Here is a 21,341-nt window from a genome sequence, read left to right as displayed (position 1 = left end):
TGTAACCTCACTTCTCGCAATGAGGGAACCGCCAGAAGGCCCTCAGAGCTGGACCTCAGTGTCTGGGCAGAATGATGGGGGTGGAGACGCTCCTTCAGGTATACAGGACCGAGGCCGTTCCATGATCAAAGGAACATACGTAGGTAATTCCAGGCAGCTCCTTGTGCAGCTGCTGACCAGAACGATAACCTGTTTGGTTTTGAAGATGAAATAACCAGTTATATTTTCACACCACTTTCTGGGTCCGTACTGTAATGCGTAGAAGAAGGTTTCTGGATCTCGTCTCTGAGCTAGAATATGTGGGCAGTGTCTGGACCTAATACAGAATCATGTCTGAATCAAAATCTGCCAACAAACCATGGCCTGGTTCACAAACAATGGTTTATGCTAACTATGGATCTGCTATAATGTCTGAATTCACAGTCCATTGAGAAACAACAGTTGGGCCATTGATCTGCCCCAAGAAGCTGCTGCTGTGAAGTTGAGTCCATGGGAAACAAAAGCTGACAAGCACCTCCAGAAACCATGGCTTGTTTGGTGTACATCTGGATGCTCAATCCATGATGTTCATTAATAAGTATGATTAGCACAATGTGGTTCACCTTGTGTTTGACCGATATGTCTAAACCATACATAACATAGGTTCTTATGTTGGTTTGCCCAAAAGTTAAAGAAGTGTTAAAAATATGATAGTACAGCATTTTCATTTTTGCTACATTCACAGGGCAGTGTATTTTGTTTTCACATCTTTTCCCAGTTAAGTTCTCCATCATATCTGAGCATTCACATGACATAAAAGCCATTTTTGGAACTATAGTGGAATTTAGTGCAAACTTAGTGCTCATATTCGTGTTATTTGCTTCCAGAAAAAAAGAAAATCTGTATGCAAAAAAGATGAAAATGAGTGCTAAACCTGGGCTATATTCCACTGTAGTTCCGGAAGTTGATTTTATATAATGTGAAAGCTCAAATATAATGTGGAAATCAACAGTTAGGGAAATTTCATGAAAATGGAATAAACTGCCATGTGAACGCAGCCTTTGTATTTCCCCCACACACACACAAAAAAGGGGGAAGTACCCCCCCCCTCAAAAAGAAACAAACAACAAAAAGGATAAACCCACGAATCCTATGCCAGGACCAGTATGTGTGTGTACTCATCTAAAGGTGAAATAACTGATATTGAAAATGTGAAAAGACAATCAAATGGTTTTAACGGCTGGTCATAATTTGCCTCAAGGCCTGTTCTCAGCTAGAGACCATGCTATGAATTTCAGTACTGTACAGGTAAATGAAATTATCTCCGAAAACCCAACCGGGCTGTTTTTCTTTTTTCTTTTAGGGGAGTTCAGTGACGGCTCCAATGAAGCCGGAGGCATCTATCAAGTTCTGGAAATCCCCTACGAAGGAGATGAATACAGCATGATGATTGTTCTTTCCAGGCAAGAAGTTCCCCTAGCCACACTGGAACCTCTGGTCAAAGCCCAGCTGATTGAGGAATGGGCAAGCTCCGTAAAGAAGCAGAAGGTGGAAGTCTATCTACCCAGGTGAGAATGCTTTTTCAGCTTCTGGCAGGATGGAGGGGAGAGGACAGACAGTTTGGCTTAGTGGGTGGCATGTCGAGCTGGGTGGTATATGGATACAGCGTCCAAAATCCGTGTGAAGTCCATATAATGATACCTGTTTCATAATTTTGACCTGGCAATATATCTTGAATCATGGTGCGCGTGTTATGCAAAAATCGCAATGTGGGGAAGACCGTGAAGCCAGCCAATGCTTGTCTTGATTCCTGCACCCCTCTCTGCCAGCTGAGATCTCCCCTGCCTCCTGCAGTGGGCAGCGAATCACAAGAGCAGGCGCCGGCAAAAATCACGATGCAGGAAAAACAACAAAGCCAGCCAATGCCTCTACATGGCTCTGTCCTTATTTCAGTCATTGTGATATATTAGTACAGTCATACCTTGAGTTGAATGTGCTTTGGGTTGAGCGTGTTCGAGTTGCACTCCGCGGCAACCCAGAAGTAACGGAGTGTGTTCAAAGTGTTGGTGCTGACCTTTAAAGCCCTAAACGGCCTCAGTCCAGTATACCTGAAGGAGCGTCTCCACCCCCATCATTCTGCCCGGACGCTGAGGTCCAGCGCCGAGGGCCTTCTGGTGGTTCCCTCATTGCGAGAAGCAAAGCTACAGGGAACCAGGCAGAGGGCCTTCTCGGTAGTGGCGCCCGCCCTGTGGAACGCCCTTCCAGCAGATGTCAAAGCGATAAACAACTACCTGACATTCAGAAGACATCTTAAGGCAGCCCTGTTCAGGGAAGTTTTTAACGTGTGATATTTTACTGTATTTTTGGTTTCTATGGAAGCCGCCCAGAGTGGCTGGGGAGGCCCAGCCAGATGGGCGGGGTATAAATAATAAATTATTATTATTAATTATTATTATTATGCGTTACTTCCGGGTTTCGCCGCATGCGCTGATGCTCAAAATGACATCACGCGTCGCGTCTTGCATTCCATTCGGGATGCGAACGGGGCTCTGGAACGGATCCCTTTCGCATCCTGAGGTACCACTTTATATCGCAATGTTCAGCTAGTGATATATCACGAAAACCAGATATCGCCCAACCCTAGTAGCATGTTGGATATTGGCCAGTCTAGGGACTGTGAAAGGCATTGGATTCAAATAAACAGCTCGACCCTGCGGCTCATTTGAAAAGTTTCTCTCCATTTTTCTTTTGTTTTACCTCAGTGCCCCTCATGTAAAATGGAAGCACCAAGATTGTCATTTGGAGAGCGCATAATAACATAGCTGTGAGGAGAGGACTATTGCACTCAGGTCCTGCTTTGGCACTAATAATAAGAATAAGAATAAGAATAAGAATTTATTTATACCCCGCCCATCTGTCTGGGTTTCCCCAGCCACTCTGGGTGGCTTCCAACAGAATATTAAAGACACAATAAAACATCAAACATTAAATAATAATAATAATAATTTATTATTTGTACCCCGCCCGTCTGACTGGGTTTCCCCAGCCACTCTGGGCGGCTTCCACAAAGACCAAAAATACACTAATATGTCATATATTAAAAACTTCCCTGAATAGGGCTGCCTTAAGATGTCTTCTGAATGTCAGGTAGTTGTTAAAAAACTTCCCGTGGGCATCTGTTTGGCCACAGTGCGTACAGGATGCTGCACTAGATGGGCCAATGGCCTTAGCTGTCAACTTTCCCCTTTTTTTAAGGGAAATTCCCTTATTCCGAATAGGATTCCTCGCAAGAAAAGGGAAAAGTTGACAGCTATGCAATGGCTTCATCCAGCAGGCATTTCTTATGCCATTATGGATAATAGTTTGGTAGGATGGTTTGAGACAGGAGCCGCTGTCAGTTTCAGTAGACCGTCGCAATCTGTTTTTGCGGGTGTGCAAAGCCTGACGGAACTTTGGGAGAGGTCTTCTGTTGGGAACCATAAGGCTGCATGTTAAAAGAGTCCCTAGGGTTTGCACAAAGTCATGGTGGGAGTTCTCTCTGATTTTCCCACTGAGTATCTCATCCAACCACACACATCCCTTCATGTCCCATTGCGTGTCCTGCTTGAGACTCCCCTGACATATCAAAGCAGCTTTTTGATGCACAGGCACGAGGGAATGTACCGGAAGGCAGGTGAAAACGCCCTGTTGCAGAAGTGGACCCACTCATGGTTCTGTGGATACAAGGCAGAACCTGAAAACAGTGCTCAACAAGGGTTTCATCACCTGCTCTTTTCTTCTGCTCACAAAGCTGAACGCTCCTGCATCTTCTCTTCCATCTCTGGCCACATCCAGACCTTAGAACTCATTTCAGCATATGTTTTGATGCAAAGCTGTGATAAGTTACCTGCAATACTAGAAAATTTGTGGATTTTTTTGCAGGAGCTTTAGGGGTGTGTGTTCTGCTCCACTTTGTGCAGTGTGGTGAAAGAACAGCTCTCTCCCACTTCCATCAGACCTGGCAAGCTGGTCCCTCCCGAAGTACCCATGCATGGCCACATGTGGGTTTAATGTTCAGGAATGGAGTACGTAGGCTAAATCCAATGTGCATAAACCCAGATCTCAGTCAGTCTCCACCCCCAATAAAATCTGGGTCTCTCGACATTGGATTACACATGTTTGATGATCTATATGTGGATATCTGGTTGGGCCAAGCATGTTGGGTAGGCAGGCCCTTTTTCCCACCATCAGAGAGTGATCCAAATTAGCCCATTGTTCAATCTCACCCAACCTCCAGTTGCCGTGTATGATGTTTGCAATTCCTTTGTGGAAATCAGAATGCTAAATGAATTGATTATTGAAGGGAGGAGTAAGGGAGGCGTCACATTTCTGCAGGTATAAGAAATGATGCAGCTATGGGAGGAAACAATTGACATATGTTTGCAACAAGAGCGGGAAACCTATTTTAAGAAATTGTATTAAATTAAAGTAATTTGGTTGGATTTATAATAATTTGGGGAATTAATAAAAAAAGTAATTGGAGAACGTAAGAAGTTCCCTTATACCAGCGGTTCTCAACCTGTGGGTCCTCAGATGTTGTTGGACTACAACTCCCATCATCCCTGAGCTCTGGTCTTGCTAGCTAGGGGTGATGGGAGTTGTAGTTCAACATCTGGGGACCCACAGGTTGAGAAAGGCTGCCTTATACAGAGTAAAAAGAAGAAGAAGAGTGTGCATTTGCAATGTGGTGTCCTTACTCCAGGTGGCTTCCTTGAGGGGAAGATATTAAACGATGAGCAATTATCGGGGAAACAAATGCACAAACCCCAAATACCGTGGTACAGAGTGAAATGATTCTGAAGGAGAACGTTGCAGACTTGGTTACTGTTATTAGCCGGTCCTTGCCCTGCGTTGCATTCCCCGGCTAAATTATGCTTGGAAATCATTTTTGCAAATTAGTTTCATGGTCTGTTTCCCTGCTACACAAAAGTGGATTAAAAAATGTTGATCTCTTTGGCTCCGAAACAATGATTTGGGAACGGAACGAAGCATAATTTAACAATCCTGCACTGTTTCCCCACCCCCGTTTTGCTATTAAGACAAGCAAACTGCAGTTTCAGTTGGACACAGATAGTGCAGACAGAAAATTGGAAATGTTGTGATTAACTCAGCTTTGCTTAGTCGTTCAAGCCCTATTACAAATGCAAAAGTTAAAAAAAAGGAAAATGTTCACTTCGTAAGTGGATAGACTCTTTCGGGGCGTTGGGAATTTAATTTTATTCCACTGCTATTTCTCAGCGCACGAGGCCCGCGGGCCCACACATTCCTTTCCCTTCCATCCTGGTCTCTCGCCTTCTTTGAGAGGGTGGAGGGAAAGGGAGAAATAGCATAAAATATTTATGGAGTATTTATTTGGTGCATTGATAACATCTACCAGATCTGCTTGCCATCCTCAGAGAAATTCAACCTCGGAAGTATATAATTAATTTCTGCAATTTAATAAGGGAATTACAGCATCGGGGTGCTGCACTTAAAGTTTGCGCTAGCTAGCTACCTTTTCCATTCCTATTATGAAAATACGCCGGAGAGGAACGGCATCTAATTTTATCCATTCTCCGCTATGCTTCACTCATTAATATTTACAGAGAGCCTTAAGAATGTTTGGGGAAATTCTGAAAGTATCTGCTCTGTTTATAAAATCCAGTCCCCAAGGTTCCGTCACATTCTAGCGTCACGCTGTACTGTGACCAAGAGACAGATCCTTCATTGGGGCTAGGCAGATAAGAGCATGCTTTAAGCTCAAGGACTGCAGTCGCTAGAATCTCTGAAGGCTGGAAGTTGTCCATCCAGTTTTCTCCAGATGACAGCCCAGGATGCATCTCTTAATTTTGCCCATGGTATTCACAATTATTTCTGTAGCACCATCAATTTGATTCAATTTAATGCTTGTATGCAGCAGTTCCAGCAATTAATTGGAGCCCTCAAAGCATCTAACAGCAGTAGCAAAGGTGGACTTTAACTAAGTTTTACTCAGAATGGCTGAGATCTAATCTTTCAAAGATCATGCTGTCATCTTTACCGGCCTCTCCAGGGACTTTGCAACATGCAAGCCCCCATTCAGCACGTGCAACTCTGTAGTAATGGCTGTCAAGTTGCTAGTCAATATGTAAAAGCGAAATCTCAATTTTATCTGGCTGGTATGTTTATGATTCTGGGTTACAGACCCATTGAAACCCATGAACCCAGGTTTGTCACGCTTATTGCCTTCGGTTAGTCTACTCTGAGTAGGCCTGGCATTGGACACAACCCTCTATCTTGCTGTATGTAAAAATTGCCCAAGAATTATTATTTTTTAATTTATGCTTGCTAGTGAGAGCTGTCTCAGATCACCTTATCACAATTATGATAAAAAGCTGATTTTTTAAAAAATGAAATTGTCAGGGGACTGCCATCAGAACAGGGGAGGGAGACAGGGGGATACAGAGAGCCTCCGAGGCTTCTGAGGAGCAGCTCCTCCTCCAGCAGTGGGGAAAGCCACGCCTCCAGTGGAGAAGAGAGGGGTGGGGGCAGCCAAGCGAAGGGAGGGCTCAAAGATGCTGCGGAGAGCCCAAGCGCCTCACCTAGCCCGGCTGGCCAGGAGGCACACATGCCGTTTCCGTTGCCCAGCTTGCGCAGAGGGGTGAAACGTAAGGAGGGGAGGCGGAGATTTGGGGTGTCTTATGTTGGGGGAGAAACCGGAAGGGGCCACTCCCGGAATCTGCAAGTGACTAAGACGGACATGAACTTTGTGGCTATGCACTGTAAATAAAGGTAAAGGGACCCCTGACCATTAGGTCCAGTCGTGGGCGACTCTGGGGTTGTGGCGCTCATCTCGCTTTATTGGCCGAGGGAGCCAGTGTACAGCTTCCGGGTCATGTGGCCAGCATGACTAAGCCGCTTCTGGTGAACCAGAGCAGCGCATGGAAACGCCGTTTACCTTCCCGCCGGAGCGGTACCTATTTATCTACTTGCACTTTGACGTGCTTTCGAACTGCTAGGTTGACAGGAGCAGGGACTGAGCAACGGGAGCTCACCCCGTCGCGGGGATTCGAACCGCCGATCTTCTGATTGGGAAGCCCTAGGCTCTGTCGTTTAACCCACAGTGCCACCACCAAATAAAACCTGTAAAAGACAGGTCGGAGTCCTGCCTGGTTACTCACGAGCAACCACCACCAGCACCTGACAGAAATGATCAAAACAACTCGAATAAATGGAAATTGAAGGGAAGCAGATATTGACTGAACATTAAGAGACACTTTCCTACAGTAAGAGCTGTTTTGGAGTGAGCAGGCTGTCTTAGGGGCTCGGGGTCTGCGCTCTCTCTTTGCTGGATGCATTTAAGCAGATGCTGGACATTGAAGCAGATGCACGGAGCAGGAAGTTGAACTAGGTGACCTCCCAAGCCCCCCCCCCATGCTAAATTGCGTCATAGAAATCTGCCTTATGCTGAGTCAGACCCCTGGTCCATGTGGCTTATAAGAATAAGAATAACAATAATTATTATTTATACCCGCCCATCTGGCTGGGTTTCCCCAGCCACTCTAGGTGGCTCCCAACAGAATATTAAAAACACAATAAAACATCAAACATTAAAAACTTCCCTAAGCAGGGCTGCCTTTAGATGTCTTCTAAAAGTCAGATAGTTGTTTATTTCCTTGAAATCTGATGGGAGGGGGTTTCACAGGGCAGGTGCCACTACCAACAAGGCCCTCTGCCAGGTTCCCTGTAACCTTCCTGCAGCTATGATCTTACAGTGCTATGAAATTCCCCACAATACGTAACTTTTTTCTTTGTATTTTCAAAAGTGGTCCACATCACTTAAAACATCGGCAGAATGCTGCAGAATCTGTGGGCAACTCCCTTCACACACAAATTAAGGGGGCAGACTTTAAATCATGCACTGGTATCACGGCTGAGAGCTCCAAACCCCTCAGAAATTAAAGGATATGCTGAAAGCTCAGTTTATATAACTGTAATATGTACTTATCTAAGGTGACTGACAAGTTTGTATGGGCACCCTTGTGCATTCCCATCATATATGAAAAAGTCTGACAAGGCATTTGTACCCCTGGGCATATCTCTGTCGTTGCTCCAGGTAACTGGCAGAAATCAGCATGTCAGCCAGGAAATCAAAGGTGACAGTAAGACGGATTTCTATTTGGATCAAATTAATTCCAAATTTATTGTCGTCTCCTAGGTAATTGTAACTGGAAGGCTCAAAGGACTTCCTTGCCACTACCAGAAATGATTCTCTGTTTGCTGAACACACAATAGAATCTCAAACTGTCATGGAAACATAAAATGCATAGTTTATGGTCACAGTTGTTTACCATTGTTTCCAGCATTTCTCAGATTCACTTGTCTTGCACAAAGCAACAAAGATAGAAAATAGGTCATATTTTCTTTGTGTGTTTTTATTCTACTATTGCTTCGATCAGCTTAGGATAGCATGCATGGCTTTATCCCCATAAGAGCAATGTGAGGTAGATTATGTTGAGAGAGGTTATAGAGTTAGATGCCTCAGGGTTATTCAGTGAGGTTCATGGCTGAGTAACGATTTGAACCTGGGTCTCTCCAATCAATGATGAACATGGTAGCTTGGCTTTCTCATAGCTTACGTTTCCTTTCCAGCCTTTTGGAGGTGTTACTCTGTCCAGTTTTTTTCACATTTTTATAAATGCATACAACGGCTCATAATACTCTCCACTTCCTTAAGGTTGGGCGTTTGTTGAGTAAAAATGCAATTGATTGATTGGAGTGTGGACCTGGTGTGGGCCATTCAAAAAGATAAATATACAGAATTCCAGTGTGTATCGTTCAGGGTATAACCAGGCTGTTCGGAGCTTAGTCATTTATTTCCCTTTGTAGCAGCACCAAACTACATGAGACATCTGGTACCTGTCTGTAAGCTTTGACCCACAAGTCAAATAACAGCTCCAGTGTATCCAGTCACAAATCTCCCAACATCTCTACTTGTTATGCTGCTAGACACACAACCCAGCACACAGCAGTAGAGACAAGGGTATGCTTGGTTCTTACTGGCCCCCATTGAGTTCTGTGGGATGAAGGGTTGTTCTGCCTGAGACGTTGGCACCAGAGATGACTGGGGAGTTATAGTGGTGAGTGAAGAAAGCGCTGAACTCTCCCCGCTGCTCCAACTTGAGGAACCTTTGGCTAAACACTCCAGTCCAGTATGACTCAGCAAATGCAGCCCAGTTAATGTCACTGCATATCTTGTTTTTAAAATGCCTTGTTTTGGCTTGCTCAGCTGTTTTACAGCCCTGTTAAACCATGCCACAAGAATAGGGCAGGGAGGAATAGGTTATTCACATCAGCCCCATGTTTGGTGCCATGTTTATTTCCATCAGGGGTGGGGCTAGTGCCCACTGAGGAATGGTACAACCGAAGGCAGGGAGCCCCACAGCAAGTGGAGCCCAAAAAATATGACGGGCATAGCTAACTAATTCTAGTTTTGTCTCCACCCACCTCCTTGCTGCTCAGTACTATGAGAGCAACACTGCGCCTTAGGAGGAAGAAGCTGAATGGCAGTGCTGCCCCCCCTTGGACTGGTTGTAAGTAAGAAGGCAAGCAGATGGGGCCAGCTCAGGGCACCCTAAGGTTTGTGGGGCAGTGCCCCATTTGCCCTAACGAATCAGCCTCCATTGAGTCCTTTGTAATTTTGTGGAGTACAATCAACAATCCACTACTACCTTCTAGACCTGCTGTCTTCTACATCGCTTCTCTGTGGACTTCTTTCCAAAAGAGTGCTTGGCGAACTGTGCCAATCATTTCAGACCAGCTGGCTTCCTGAAGAACCCTGAAACGCAGTTTTCCCAACCCGGTGCTCTCCAGATGTTTGGGACGACGGCCCTGAACCTAGAGATGCAGTGCTGGCTGTGCAGTCCAAAACACCTAGAGAGCACCAGGTTTGTGAAGGCTGCTGTCACATGTCCCACTTGTGTGCTACATGCTCCCCTGTGCATTCCACAGCGGCCGTCTGCGGAACCGAAATCCTTCATAATTAATGCGCCCGTCATTCTAATAAAAGCCTTTTCGTTCCTCTGGTGTTTCAGCTATGCTGCTTTGTCTGGCAATTATGCCTCTTGTGACATTTTTAAGCAGCCTCTGGTTACCATTTCTCGACGTTGCTTTTCAGACAAACTCGTTTGCTGCAGGAATCCAGATGGCCAGGGGCGCTTGTCTCGTTTTGTACCTCTTATGCAGGGACGGACAAGTTATATTCCCTACACACACACACACACACATGCTTCACAGTCAAAATTTGACAGATGGGTGCGGCTGGCCACCTGTTAATCACCTGATGTCAGAATTACACCAGGCAACACCTGTCTGGCACTTTGGAACACAATCAGCTGATCAGCAGGACTTCAAAGGACAGCGCAGGGCACTTTGCAAGGGGCTTTGCAATCTGTGTGATCACCGGGCCTAATAATGAAGGACTTCTGACTTGTGGACAGGGGCTTATGAAGTAAAATGCATGAATGAGCCGCTTTCAAGGCTAATGGGTGCCCCACACATTGAGAAGTCAACCCCCCTTGTGCTAGAAAATAGTATGGTTGCACCTAATGACAACAGCACTACTTGGGAGCTCATTCCTGTGTGATATTGGCATCATTTCACTATATTTGATTCAGTGCTCAGAAGATGCATTGCTGTGCCTGTGATGGAATGACAGCTTGTTCACAGGTGGACAATTTCCCTGCTGGGGTGCTTACAGCTTCCTTGATTTAAGGCTGTTTTGTTCTGGAAAGCACCATTCTGCGATGCGCACCTCTCATTGCCTGCAGCACATGGTGGTCTGGATTGCATAAGTCTGTCCGTGGCTGGCTGTTTCTGCTTTGGGGCAGAAGGCTGGACTTAGCTGGTGGCCTCATCTCTCTCTGTTCAAAGGCTGCTGGTCTCTCCCTTGGTATACCAGATGATGCATTTCTCGTTTCTTTTATTCTTGTAGTTCGAGGTTGGGCAACCTGCAAACCTTAATTTCATGCAAATAGGGGTGGGGAGTGTCAGAAAGAGAGAGAACTCTTTGGACTTCAGCTCTGCCCCCTATGACTCCTGGCAGATTATCATGGGGGGGGGGTTGTCAAAAAAGCTTGCCAGCCTCTACCTATAACCTTTGATAGACTTCTAAATTGGGTTTATATTCCTCATATTTTGGCGTACTTTGGTAGGATGTGCCTGTTTGTTTGATTTATAAAAAAAAACGTTAAAAAAAATGAATACTTCATCTTTCAGATTCAGTCTCTGGTCTGAATTTTTTAAATTTTTAAATTATTTTTAAAAACTGGCTGCATGTCAGGTGACATCATACACAAAACGATTACCCTCACCCATCTTGTTGACACAAACTCCTTTGGGGAAAGTGTTGTTTGACTGCAGAACTGTTAGTTTAACTGACCATATTATGGCAAGCAAACCAATGGTCATCAATAAACTAGTGCTGAATGTCAGCTCAATAAATATGATTTATCACTTTTTTAAAAAACCACACACACATACACAGTTTTAAAAACTGCTTTTTCCCATGCTGTGCTTCCTGAAGACCAGTGCCATCTTGCTGATCTGCTTCTGCAAGGAGAAGGGAAAGAGGCTCGCGAGTTTTCATTCTTTCTTTATGTCCTCTAGGTTCACAATAGAACAGGAAATTGATCTGAAGGATGTTCTGAAGGGCCTTGGAATTACAGAAGTGTTCGGCCGGAGCGCTGATCTCACCGCAATGTCTGGTAAGAGGCTTTTTGTACATGTGTGTTGCGTCCTTGCGCATGTTCTTAAATGGGGGCAGATTAAATTGGCCTCATATGGCATCTCTCCTGGTCTGTGTAACTACCATTGGCCACTAACTGCCTGTTGTGGCAGGTTAAGTCCTTCACAGGAAAGTCCTCTGCAATCATCTAGCTACAGCAGATAAGGTGCCCAATGTATCCTACAATGGTGAAACACTGGTACGTCCACACATAATGAAACCACCTAATATAATCCAGTGGATTGCCCAGTGAATGTAATCTTGCTTTCATGATGGGCAGGTATATAAGATATACAATATCTTGATTGTCATTGTACCATACAGAACAATGAAATTGGAAATCTACATAAAACATTCAAAAACCCCTAAAAACTCTGAAACCCCATTTTAAAATACAATATACTATAGAGACTCCTTATGCTGCGTTTAGAACCAGAATTGCATTTGCGTAGAAACTGTTTCTCAGGCGGCTAGTCCTGGTCTTTATAACCCTATACCTTCTTCCAGAAGGCAGAAGCTGAAAGAGATAATTTCCGGGGTGCGTACTATCCTGTGCTATCTCTGCAGCTTCTTTAGCCCCGCGCGCGCTCTCCCGGCTGGAGAGGTGACGCGTGGCTAAAGAGGCTCCTGCCATAGCCGCGCATCACCACTCCAGCTGGGAGAGGGTCGCGGTGGGCTTCTTTAGCCCCACGCGCGCTCTCCCGGCTGGAGAGGTGACACGCGGCTATAGAGGCTCCTGCCATAGCCGCGCATCACCTCTCCAGCTGGGAGAGGGTCGCGGGGCTATGGCTTCTTCGCTCCATAGGACGCACACACACATCAGTAAGTCTCACTGAGTTCACTGGAGCCTGGTCTAGGTATGTCTAGGATTGTAGTCTTAAACAGGGGAAAGGCAGAACTTGGGGAAACAAAATCAAAACAATTCCACCGCTTGTTTATATATAAATTGGAGTGGCTGCTTGTCCACCAAGAAGTGCTCAAGGCAGTTTCCAGTTGAAGATTAAGACATCATTAAATGTGTCTGACAAAGGATACTTGTGCTTTGTAAAATAGCAAAAGGGGGGAATCTTTGAAGGCATCATAGTGGAGATAAAAATCTTTTTAATGACAGTAGAATTGGCTGAACTATCATTCCGTAAGAACAATGCAATTGCCGTCTGCCCAAAGAGTTCTGCTTCTTCAAGAAACTATTACAAAAGCCCTCTGCATCAATGGGAAGCCTCCACACACTGCCATGACTTTTAACAAAGTATTAGTCATGCCCGCCTCTATTAAGGTTTCTGACTCCCACCTCCAATTAGGTCTGACTGCCATGCTTGTTAAAGTTCTCACTTACGTATTCTCTCCCCTTTATCCCTGTGCATTTCTCACCCGCAGTTTGATGCCTCTCTGTATTGGGTGGTTCAGGTGAGCAGTAAGGACACCACTGGCAGCTGGCGTACAGCCAGCAACAGTAGTCGGCTGATAATTACAATGTCAGTGCCACGGCAAGATGGAGACATGTCATGACCGCAACAGAAGTGATAGAGTTTTGTGTCCTATTATGCATTGCAGGGCTACCCAGACCGTGTAGGCATCTTATCTTTTCACAGTAAGACGTTGCGCTAGCAGTGATTTAAGTAAATCTTGTAGTGTGTGTGTGAGTCATTTGCTCTGTTCCTTTTCTGAAAAATGGAGAAGAACAGCCTCACTTCATTAGAACTGTGATCCATTAGGTTCAACAGTCTGCTTTGGTAGGGATGTGCCAAAAATGTTAGTGTCAAACTAGGTTAGTAATGGAGCGTTCAATTAATCCATTTTTACCGCCTGCTTAGATTATGCTTTCTGGAGAAAACAATCAAGAGGACCCCATCACTCAGAGTATAACATAAGGTTGCCATATTTCAAGAAGTAAAAAATCCAGACAGCTCAGCTTTTTTTGGGCAATTGTCCAAAGTTGTTGAGCTTTTAAATTTTTAAATTTAAAATTCCTTTTGGGCACCAATTTAGCTACCAACCCCTGGACATAACCAGAATTTTCCAGTTTATTTGGTGACCCTAGTATAATGCTATTTGCCTACTTGACCACCTGATTTGTTCCCTGGGAGATACGTTGTGCTGAGAAATGGAAATTCCAGTTATGTTTCCTAGCTTAATGGATGTTGATAGACAACTTGCTCCCGAAAGACATCTACTCCTTACCAAAAAATTAAAAAATGAAAATGAAGATATGCTCAATATTAGAATCGTCTTGCTGCAAATTCAGCTTGCAGTGTGGCTGCAATGTTTGAAGGCAGGGTTAGTCACAAAGACCCCTTAATGCAAGTTGCTGGACCAGTCCCTTACTACAAATTGTTTGCCCGCGTTTCCACGCTGGCTTTTGAAGGGCAAGTTAGAAAATGCAGGCTTCAAATCTCTTAGCAGGCTAGTCAAACAGTTGCCTTCTGCCTAATGGACTGGAGGAAATGAAACTGATCACTCCTCTGGCCTTTCTTTCCTTTGCAGCTAGTACTGAAATCAATTAGGTTGGTAGAGAAGGGACAAAGTGGTCTGTCCCTCCTTTGCCAACCTGCTTGCTGACCTGTGGCAACCAGGTGAGGTGTTAAGCACAAGTCTCTGTGTTAGGCTGGTACAATATTTGCTCTGTTTACAAGTATACAAGCATAGTCTAAGTGGAGGTAAAAGCAGCATTCTACAAGACAGACGATCCTACAGAAAGCAACCTGGACTACACCTCTAATTCTAGCTTAAGCCACCTAGAAATTCTCAGCTCTCCCTTTTCTGTTTTTCCTCCTGGTTTCTTTTTGTTTTAATAATGTTATTATTTATATCCTGCCCATCTGGCTGGGTTTCCCCTGCCACTCTGGGCAGCTTACAGCACATAAAAATTTGTAAAGCATTAGACATTAAACATCTCCTGATACAGGGTTGCCTTCAGATGTCTTCTAAAAGTCAGGTAGTTGTTTATTTCCTTGACATCTGGTGGGAGGGCATTCCACAGGGCAGGCGCCACTACCAAGAACGCCCCTACCTGGTTCCCTGTGAGGGAACCGCCAAAAGGCCTTCGGAGCTGGACCACAGTGTCCAAGCTGAACAATGGAGATGGAGACGCTCCTTCGGGTATACTGGGCCGAAGCCATTTAGGGCTTTAAAGGTCAGCACCAACACTTTGAATTGTGATCGGAAACATACTGGGAGCCAGTTTAGACCTTTCAGGACTGGTGTTATATGGTCTCGGCATTTTTCTTTTTTAAAAAATCCATTTGGATTTCCTGCCTTCCTTCCCTTAACTGGAGGAGTTTCATCTTCTGCAAGCCCTGGTGAGCATCGTATTCAGAAACGCAGAGAGATCCCCAGCTTTCAGGAGACCTTTAATCATGAGCTGTCTTTAATACAATCAACCAGCTGTATTAATCAGCAATGGGTGACCAGAAACCATGACACAATGTTGCTGTTGTGGTTTTTTTAAGTAATGGACCTTTTCAGCTTGCAGGACAGGATTAAAACACTGGTCCTAAAGCCCCTTATGTGGAGGCAAGTCCCTTTGATTCAAGAATCCGTGTGTGAATGTGTGTCTTTAGAACTGCCACATCAGAGCGCATGTGACTGTGCATAAAAGGTAAAGGACCCCTGGATGGTGAAGTCCAGTCAAAGGCGACTATGGGGTTGCAGCGTTCATCTCGCTTTCAGGCCGAGGGAGCAGGCATTTGTCCACAGACAGCTTTCCGGGTCATATATAAAACCAGGAGTAGAATGGGTCAGGCGGAAGCGAAAAAGCAACAATTCTTTAGCCTGTTGCTAAAACAGCACACCAGTGAATTAAATTGAGCGTGTAGGTGATGTAAAAACAAAAGAAATTGCATGTTTCCACTTGGTACATCTGTTGAACCAACAGTAATAATAAAGAGTAGCACATTAGCAAAACGATAGAACAAACTCTCCAGAGGAGAGGAAATGAAAAAAGCTGCTAGACTAAGACTGGATATGTAGGTCATCTGCTTCAATGCTCAAGTGTTCATAACCTTATTATCAATTACCAGAGCCTGTGACTACCTGGAGAGCACATTCAACGTGTTAACATTAGGAGTCACCCATGGAACGGAGGGGATCCTAAGTCCCTCTGCTATAGGATTTGAGAGTTGGAAGGGATCTTGGAGGTCCTCCAGCTTAGTTATTCCCACCCTTGGATTCCTAGATGTTCTGGACTACAAGTCCCGTCATCCTTAGCCAGCAGGGCCAATGGTCAGAGGTGATGATGTTGTCCACCAACATCAAGGGACCCAAGATGGGAAAGGGCTGCTCTAGTTCAAGCCACTGCTGAGTGCAGGATCTACAATGCAGGTTGCAACTTCAGCAACAATAGGGAACTTGTGGACTGCCAGTTGTTGTTGGGCCCCAACTCCCATCATCTCTTACCATGAATGGTGCTGCCTGGGATTGATAGGAGTTGGAAGCCCAGAACATCTGGAGGTCCACAAATTGCCAGTGTCATACAGCATCCCTGTCCAGCCTCTGCATCATTGTCTCCAGTGAAGAAGAGCCTTTCCAAAACAATCTGTTTACAGTCGTACCTTGGAATCCATTCCCAGAAGTCCGTTCGACTTCCAAAACGTTTGAAAACCAAATGGCAGCTTCTGATTGGCTGAAGGAAGCTCCTGCAGCCAATCAGAAGCTATGGAAGCTATGGAAGCCCCGCCAGACGTTCGGGCTCTAAAAGAACATTCACAATCAGGATCAATCACTTCAGAGTTTGCAGCGTTCGGGAGCCAAAACGTCCGAGTTTCAGGGCGTTCAACAACCAAGGTATGACTGTACTGTCAAACACCCTGTTTAACAATAGGAAATTTCTCCTAAAGACTTGCTGATAATCTTTTCTCTTCAGCCAGGTGTGGAGAACATTTTATAGCCCATTCCCTTATGGACAGCCCTCTGAGGGCCACATGTCTGTAGTGGGTGGGGCCAGAGGCAAAAGTAGGCAGGACAAGAAATGTAGGCTAGTTTCTACTTGCATGCCCCTTTGCAAGGCAAGCAAGAAGCATTATCAGAGTTCAGAGGTGCCCCAATTCCACACAGCATTGGGGGAGCCCCTCGTGCGCATGTGATGTCATGCACATTGAGAGGAGGCTGCAAGGCCACAAAAAGGCCCAGCAATGCCCAATGCAGGGAGGCCCAACAAGGCCCTTCCACCATCACGGGGAGGCCCAGCCCCTCAAGATTGACAGAGGTTCATCCCTGTACCACCTTACTTTGGGGGGGGGGGCTAAAGTGTCCTCAGCCCCATAAAAAGTGTGTCAAGATTTCAAGGACAACTTCCAGCCAAGCAAAAACGATGGCAAGGCCAGTGAGGCATGTGGCCTGGGGGAAAGGGCCCAGGGTCAGATAGAGAGCCCTCAATGGCTGATTTCAACCCCTGGCTCTGAAGTTCCCTACTCCTGCCGTAAACTGAGAACCAGCAGCTGGGCCACAAGGGAAGCGGTTTTGCCTCCACAACCAGCTTTCCAGAGGCATGTGGTTGCCTGGCCAGTGCCAGCAACAAAACTGTGGCCTCAGTTGCTCTTTGGCTTGATCCAGTAGAGCATTTCTGACTACTTCCACACCTTTATTTAGCTCCTTCAAAGTGCTGATGCAGCAAGCCCTAGGATTCAGCTGTGAAGCACAAAAATCAGCAGCTGCGTTGAACCGGCTTTGCATTTCATCCAAGAGACAAATTGTTTTCCTAGAGATTTATACTTTTCCTGTACCTTTACCTTATGAAAACCAGCAGGCAGACCTTAAACCCACAGACCTGTTTTTACACGACCAAATTAACTCCTCCACCGTTTTAAAGATTAAGTTGTTTATAGAGGAACGTTGAGAATTAAGCATAGAGAAGATTAATGGGCTCCACAGCAGGGCTGTTAATTTTTCTGTGTGAGTAACAGAGGCATCCCAGGTGGTGGCGGAAAGGTTTGCTCACAGTTGGGTTTTATTGAATTAAGCACCCAGCAATAATTTCAAAGTACCATCTTTAAATTACTTAAGAGCTCTGGCTTGATGTGGTAAATGCCGTGCTTCATTTATTTTTGTTTCTCACAAAGGCTACTTTCCCCCTTTTTTTAATTATTAGCAGGGTGAGAAAACAAAAATGAAACACAGGATTTTCCTCTCAGTCATTTCTCTTCTAAGCGGGCTCAGGCATGCAAAACATGAGTGTATAAAATTGCAATTTTGATGCTCAGGCTGTTTTCCCAGTTTAGGGTCTGATGGGCAAATGTTTTGGTCTCATTTGTGTTCACGCTGATGACTTGGGTTATGGGTGTCTGTTCAGCACACCTGGTTAAAAGAATTAGGTGACAGTGATGGAATAGACATTCTACCTTCAATCCTGGAGAGCCACTACCCATCAGAGTAGATGTTACTGGGCTAAAGGAATCATTGAATTGACTTGACATCAGTGCAACACGCTCCGTGGAGTTGCCCTTGAAGAGAGATTGATTGTTAAACCTTTAGATGTATGGTGTAAATGTGGGCAGAGACAGAGAGCAAGTGCCTTTGGAGAGATCTGATGTGAGAGTGGTGGATTGCTGGGGGTATTTTAGCTTAGCTTCCTCCACCCTGCACTCAACCTGTATATCTGTAAATAAGGTAAAAGTAAAAAGGTAAAGGATCCCTGGATGATTAAGTCCAGTCAAAGGCGACTATGGGGTTGCGGCGCTCATCTCGCTTTCAGGCCGAGGGAGTCGGTGTTTGTCCTCAGACAGCTTTCCAGGTCATGTGGCAGGTCATGACTAAACAGCTTTTGGAGCAACAGAGCACCATGACAGAAACCAGAGCGCATGGAACACCATTTACCTTCCCGCCACAGTGGTACCTGTTTATCTGCTTGCACTGGTGTGCTTTCAAACTGCTACATGGGCAGGAGCTGGGACAGAGCAATGGGAGCTCACCCAGTCGCGGGGATTCGAACTGCCAAACTTCTGATCGGCAAGCCCAAGAGGCTCAGTGGTTTAGACCACAGTGCCGCCCGCATCATCTGTAAATAAATTCAAACAGTACATATACTAAATCTCTGATGGTCTCTCTCAAGGAAAAGCCAAGCTCACAAGGTGTCCCTTAGAATTGTGATCACTAGGAGAAACGGGGAGAGCGTAAGCTAGTGAAGTGATCTAATTTGCACTTCCTGGAGCGATAACCGGATTACAGTATAATTATCGTTTGCATTTTGCACTTCTCTGAATTTTGCAATATAATCTAGGCTCAAAAAAGGACCAAAATCCATTTTTTAAAAAAAATGTGCATTCTAGGATAAAATACACTTATAAATGTGGACATTGAGATAAAATACACACTTTGATAAAATGTACATACTTAAATATATATTTAAATATGAAATAACCTTCCACACATCCCTGATGCTATTTTATTAAATGAAGTATGGAGACACACACACACACACAGAGAGAGAGAGAGAGAGAGAGAGAGAGAGAGAGAGAGAGAGAGAGTTGGAAATTGCTAATAGCTTTGCAGGGGAAAGGAACATTTGAAACAAATGCAAGGTTTTAAAAGAAGGTAGTATAGATATGATTTTAGTAATTAATTTTGCAAATAAGATGGATTAATCTTAAGACTTTATATTATTATACCAAGCCCAAGAACTGCAAAATAAATCACTGGTTATTTTATTTCTGTTTCTGTTTCTTTTCCCCACATATTTAATGTTTCATTGGTGTGTGGGTGTTTCGAGCACACTGATAAAAAAATTAAGAGGAGGCCAGATTGGCAGTGAACCTGGGGTTACCTAAAAAGTAAGCTGCATACATAAATGTGTATATAAGTGGAAATAACACACAAATGCATTGCATTAGGCATACATTCAACAAAATTGCGTACTAAATGTGTATATTCAGAGAAATCCACACAAGTGCATGCAGATTTGTGTATATCAATGGTTCGTGCGTGGGCCGTGCTTCAGAGAAGATGTTTAGGGTCGGCACAGATGGAAAGAGGTGAGCCCAGCTGTCTAGAAGAGGAGGTATGTACAATCCCTGATACATACCAAATGTACACATACAAAAATAAAACTGCAAAGTGATGCTGAAATGGAGTGAACAAAGTCTGAGACTGGAAAAAATGAGAAACTATGACACATCCACCCATCCCTACTTTTCCTCTGACCTTCGTTTCTCCTTTCTCTTCCAGACAACAAAGAACTTCACCTTTCAAAAGCAGTTCACAAGTCTATCTTCGAAGTGAATGAAGAAGGCTCAGAAGCTGCCGCCGCCTCAGGTTTGCACCTCCTCAAACTATTGACTCAGTTACAGGAACCACCGCTATGCATCGGCAGGGTATACTGACTTGGAGCATAAGATGGGAGTTTAAAAGTTCTGGGTTCAGATTATAGTTCAGCCATGAGCTTGCTTGAATAGCTTTAAGCTACCGCCTCCACCTTACTTCCTGATCTGTTGTATGGGATAATGACATGGGTGTAACTTGCTCAGAGAATCCTTGAGACCTTATGGGCTTGGCTCTTGTGAGAAGCAAAATACTGGACTAGACAGCAGGGCGTTGCGGCGGAGCAAGCCAGATAGCAAATCATGCCAGCACAAGTGTTTTGCATAGCTCAGTTGGCTACAGCGTGGTGCTGATAACACCAAGGTCACAGGTTTGATCCCCATATGAGACAGCTGCATATTCCTGCATCGCAGGGCATTGGATTAGATGAGCCTCAAGGTCCCTTCCATGCCTACAATTCTATGATTTTAAGGTCAACCCTGGATTGGGCTGAGGCAGCCTCACTGGGTCCACCCAGAGTGATCTGGGGCCGTTGGAAGGGAGAGCAGTCTGGCAGTGTGGATTTGGCATGGAGGAGAAGCTCAGGCAAGCTGTGTCACAGTCCGGTTCACGGGCAGTCAAAGTCCCGGCTGAGGACGTGGGACCGGGGGCAAGATGGCGGGGTGGGAGCAGGAACGAGAGTCCAGAAGTCAGGGGTCCGAGAGTTAGGAAGCAAGGAGTCACGAAGTCAAGGGTCTGAGGGTCGAGAAGCAAGGAGTCACAAAGTCAAGGGTTCGAGGATCAAGAAGCAGGGAGTCAGGAAACCGAGGCCCGAGGATCAGGAAGCAAGAAGCCAAACGCAGCAAGGCAGGAAACGTGTTGCTGTGGCAAAGAGCCGAAGGGAAATGCTGACCTTATATCCCTTCCCAGCTCTTGCCACCAGGTGCTGTGAGTTACCAATAGGCCTCTTCAGAAGAAACTTAGGAAGGCCCCAGCCCTGCAAAGTCCTACTGGTCACAGGGCCTAGCTCCTGCACGCACTCCTGACAAGCTGTGTGTCTCCTTCTTCCTGCCCCCAACTATGTAGTCAATTAGGGTTTTAAACATGCAGTGAAGAGGCAGCAGGGAGAAGTGTCAGATGAGGCCCTAAATCATCAGAGGACCCCTGCACAGCTCTACTAGACATTAGATAATGGTGTGAGAGCTATTCATAAAGTTGGAACCTGTGCTCTGTTGCTGCTGTATAGCAAAATGTTGGATTGGAGTCAGAACTTTTTTGTTTCCAAGTAAGCTGGAAATAGTGCAAGAATTCAGTTCCGTTTGGATAAAGGCATTGTATATGAATAAAAAAG

General features: G+C 45.1%; 1 protein-coding gene across 1 annotated transcript in view; it reads left to right on the top strand.

The window, feature by feature from the left end:
* SERPINI1 (serpin family I member 1) overlaps positions 1 to 21,341 on the top strand; it is a 103,115-nt gene that overhangs the window by 69,237 nt on the left and 12,537 nt on the right. Inside the window, exons 5-7 of the mRNA XM_083613475.1 lie at positions 1,343 to 1,547; positions 11,644 to 11,741; positions 19,919 to 20,005. Of these exons, the coding sequence (XP_083469601.1) occupies positions 1,343 to 1,547; positions 11,644 to 11,741; positions 19,919 to 20,005 (390 nt within the window). The remainder of the gene's footprint in view (positions 1 to 1,342; positions 1,548 to 11,643; positions 11,742 to 19,918; positions 20,006 to 21,341) is intronic.

The sequence above is a fragment of the Podarcis filfolensis genome, assembly GCF_964270895.1.
Source record: "Podarcis filfolensis genome assembly, chromosome: 5".
Taxonomy (NCBI): domain Eukaryota; kingdom Metazoa; phylum Chordata; class Lepidosauria; order Squamata; family Lacertidae; genus Podarcis; species Podarcis filfolensis.
The sequence above is the reverse complement of the archived record's forward strand: the minus strand, read 5'-3'. Positions and strand labels throughout refer to the sequence as shown.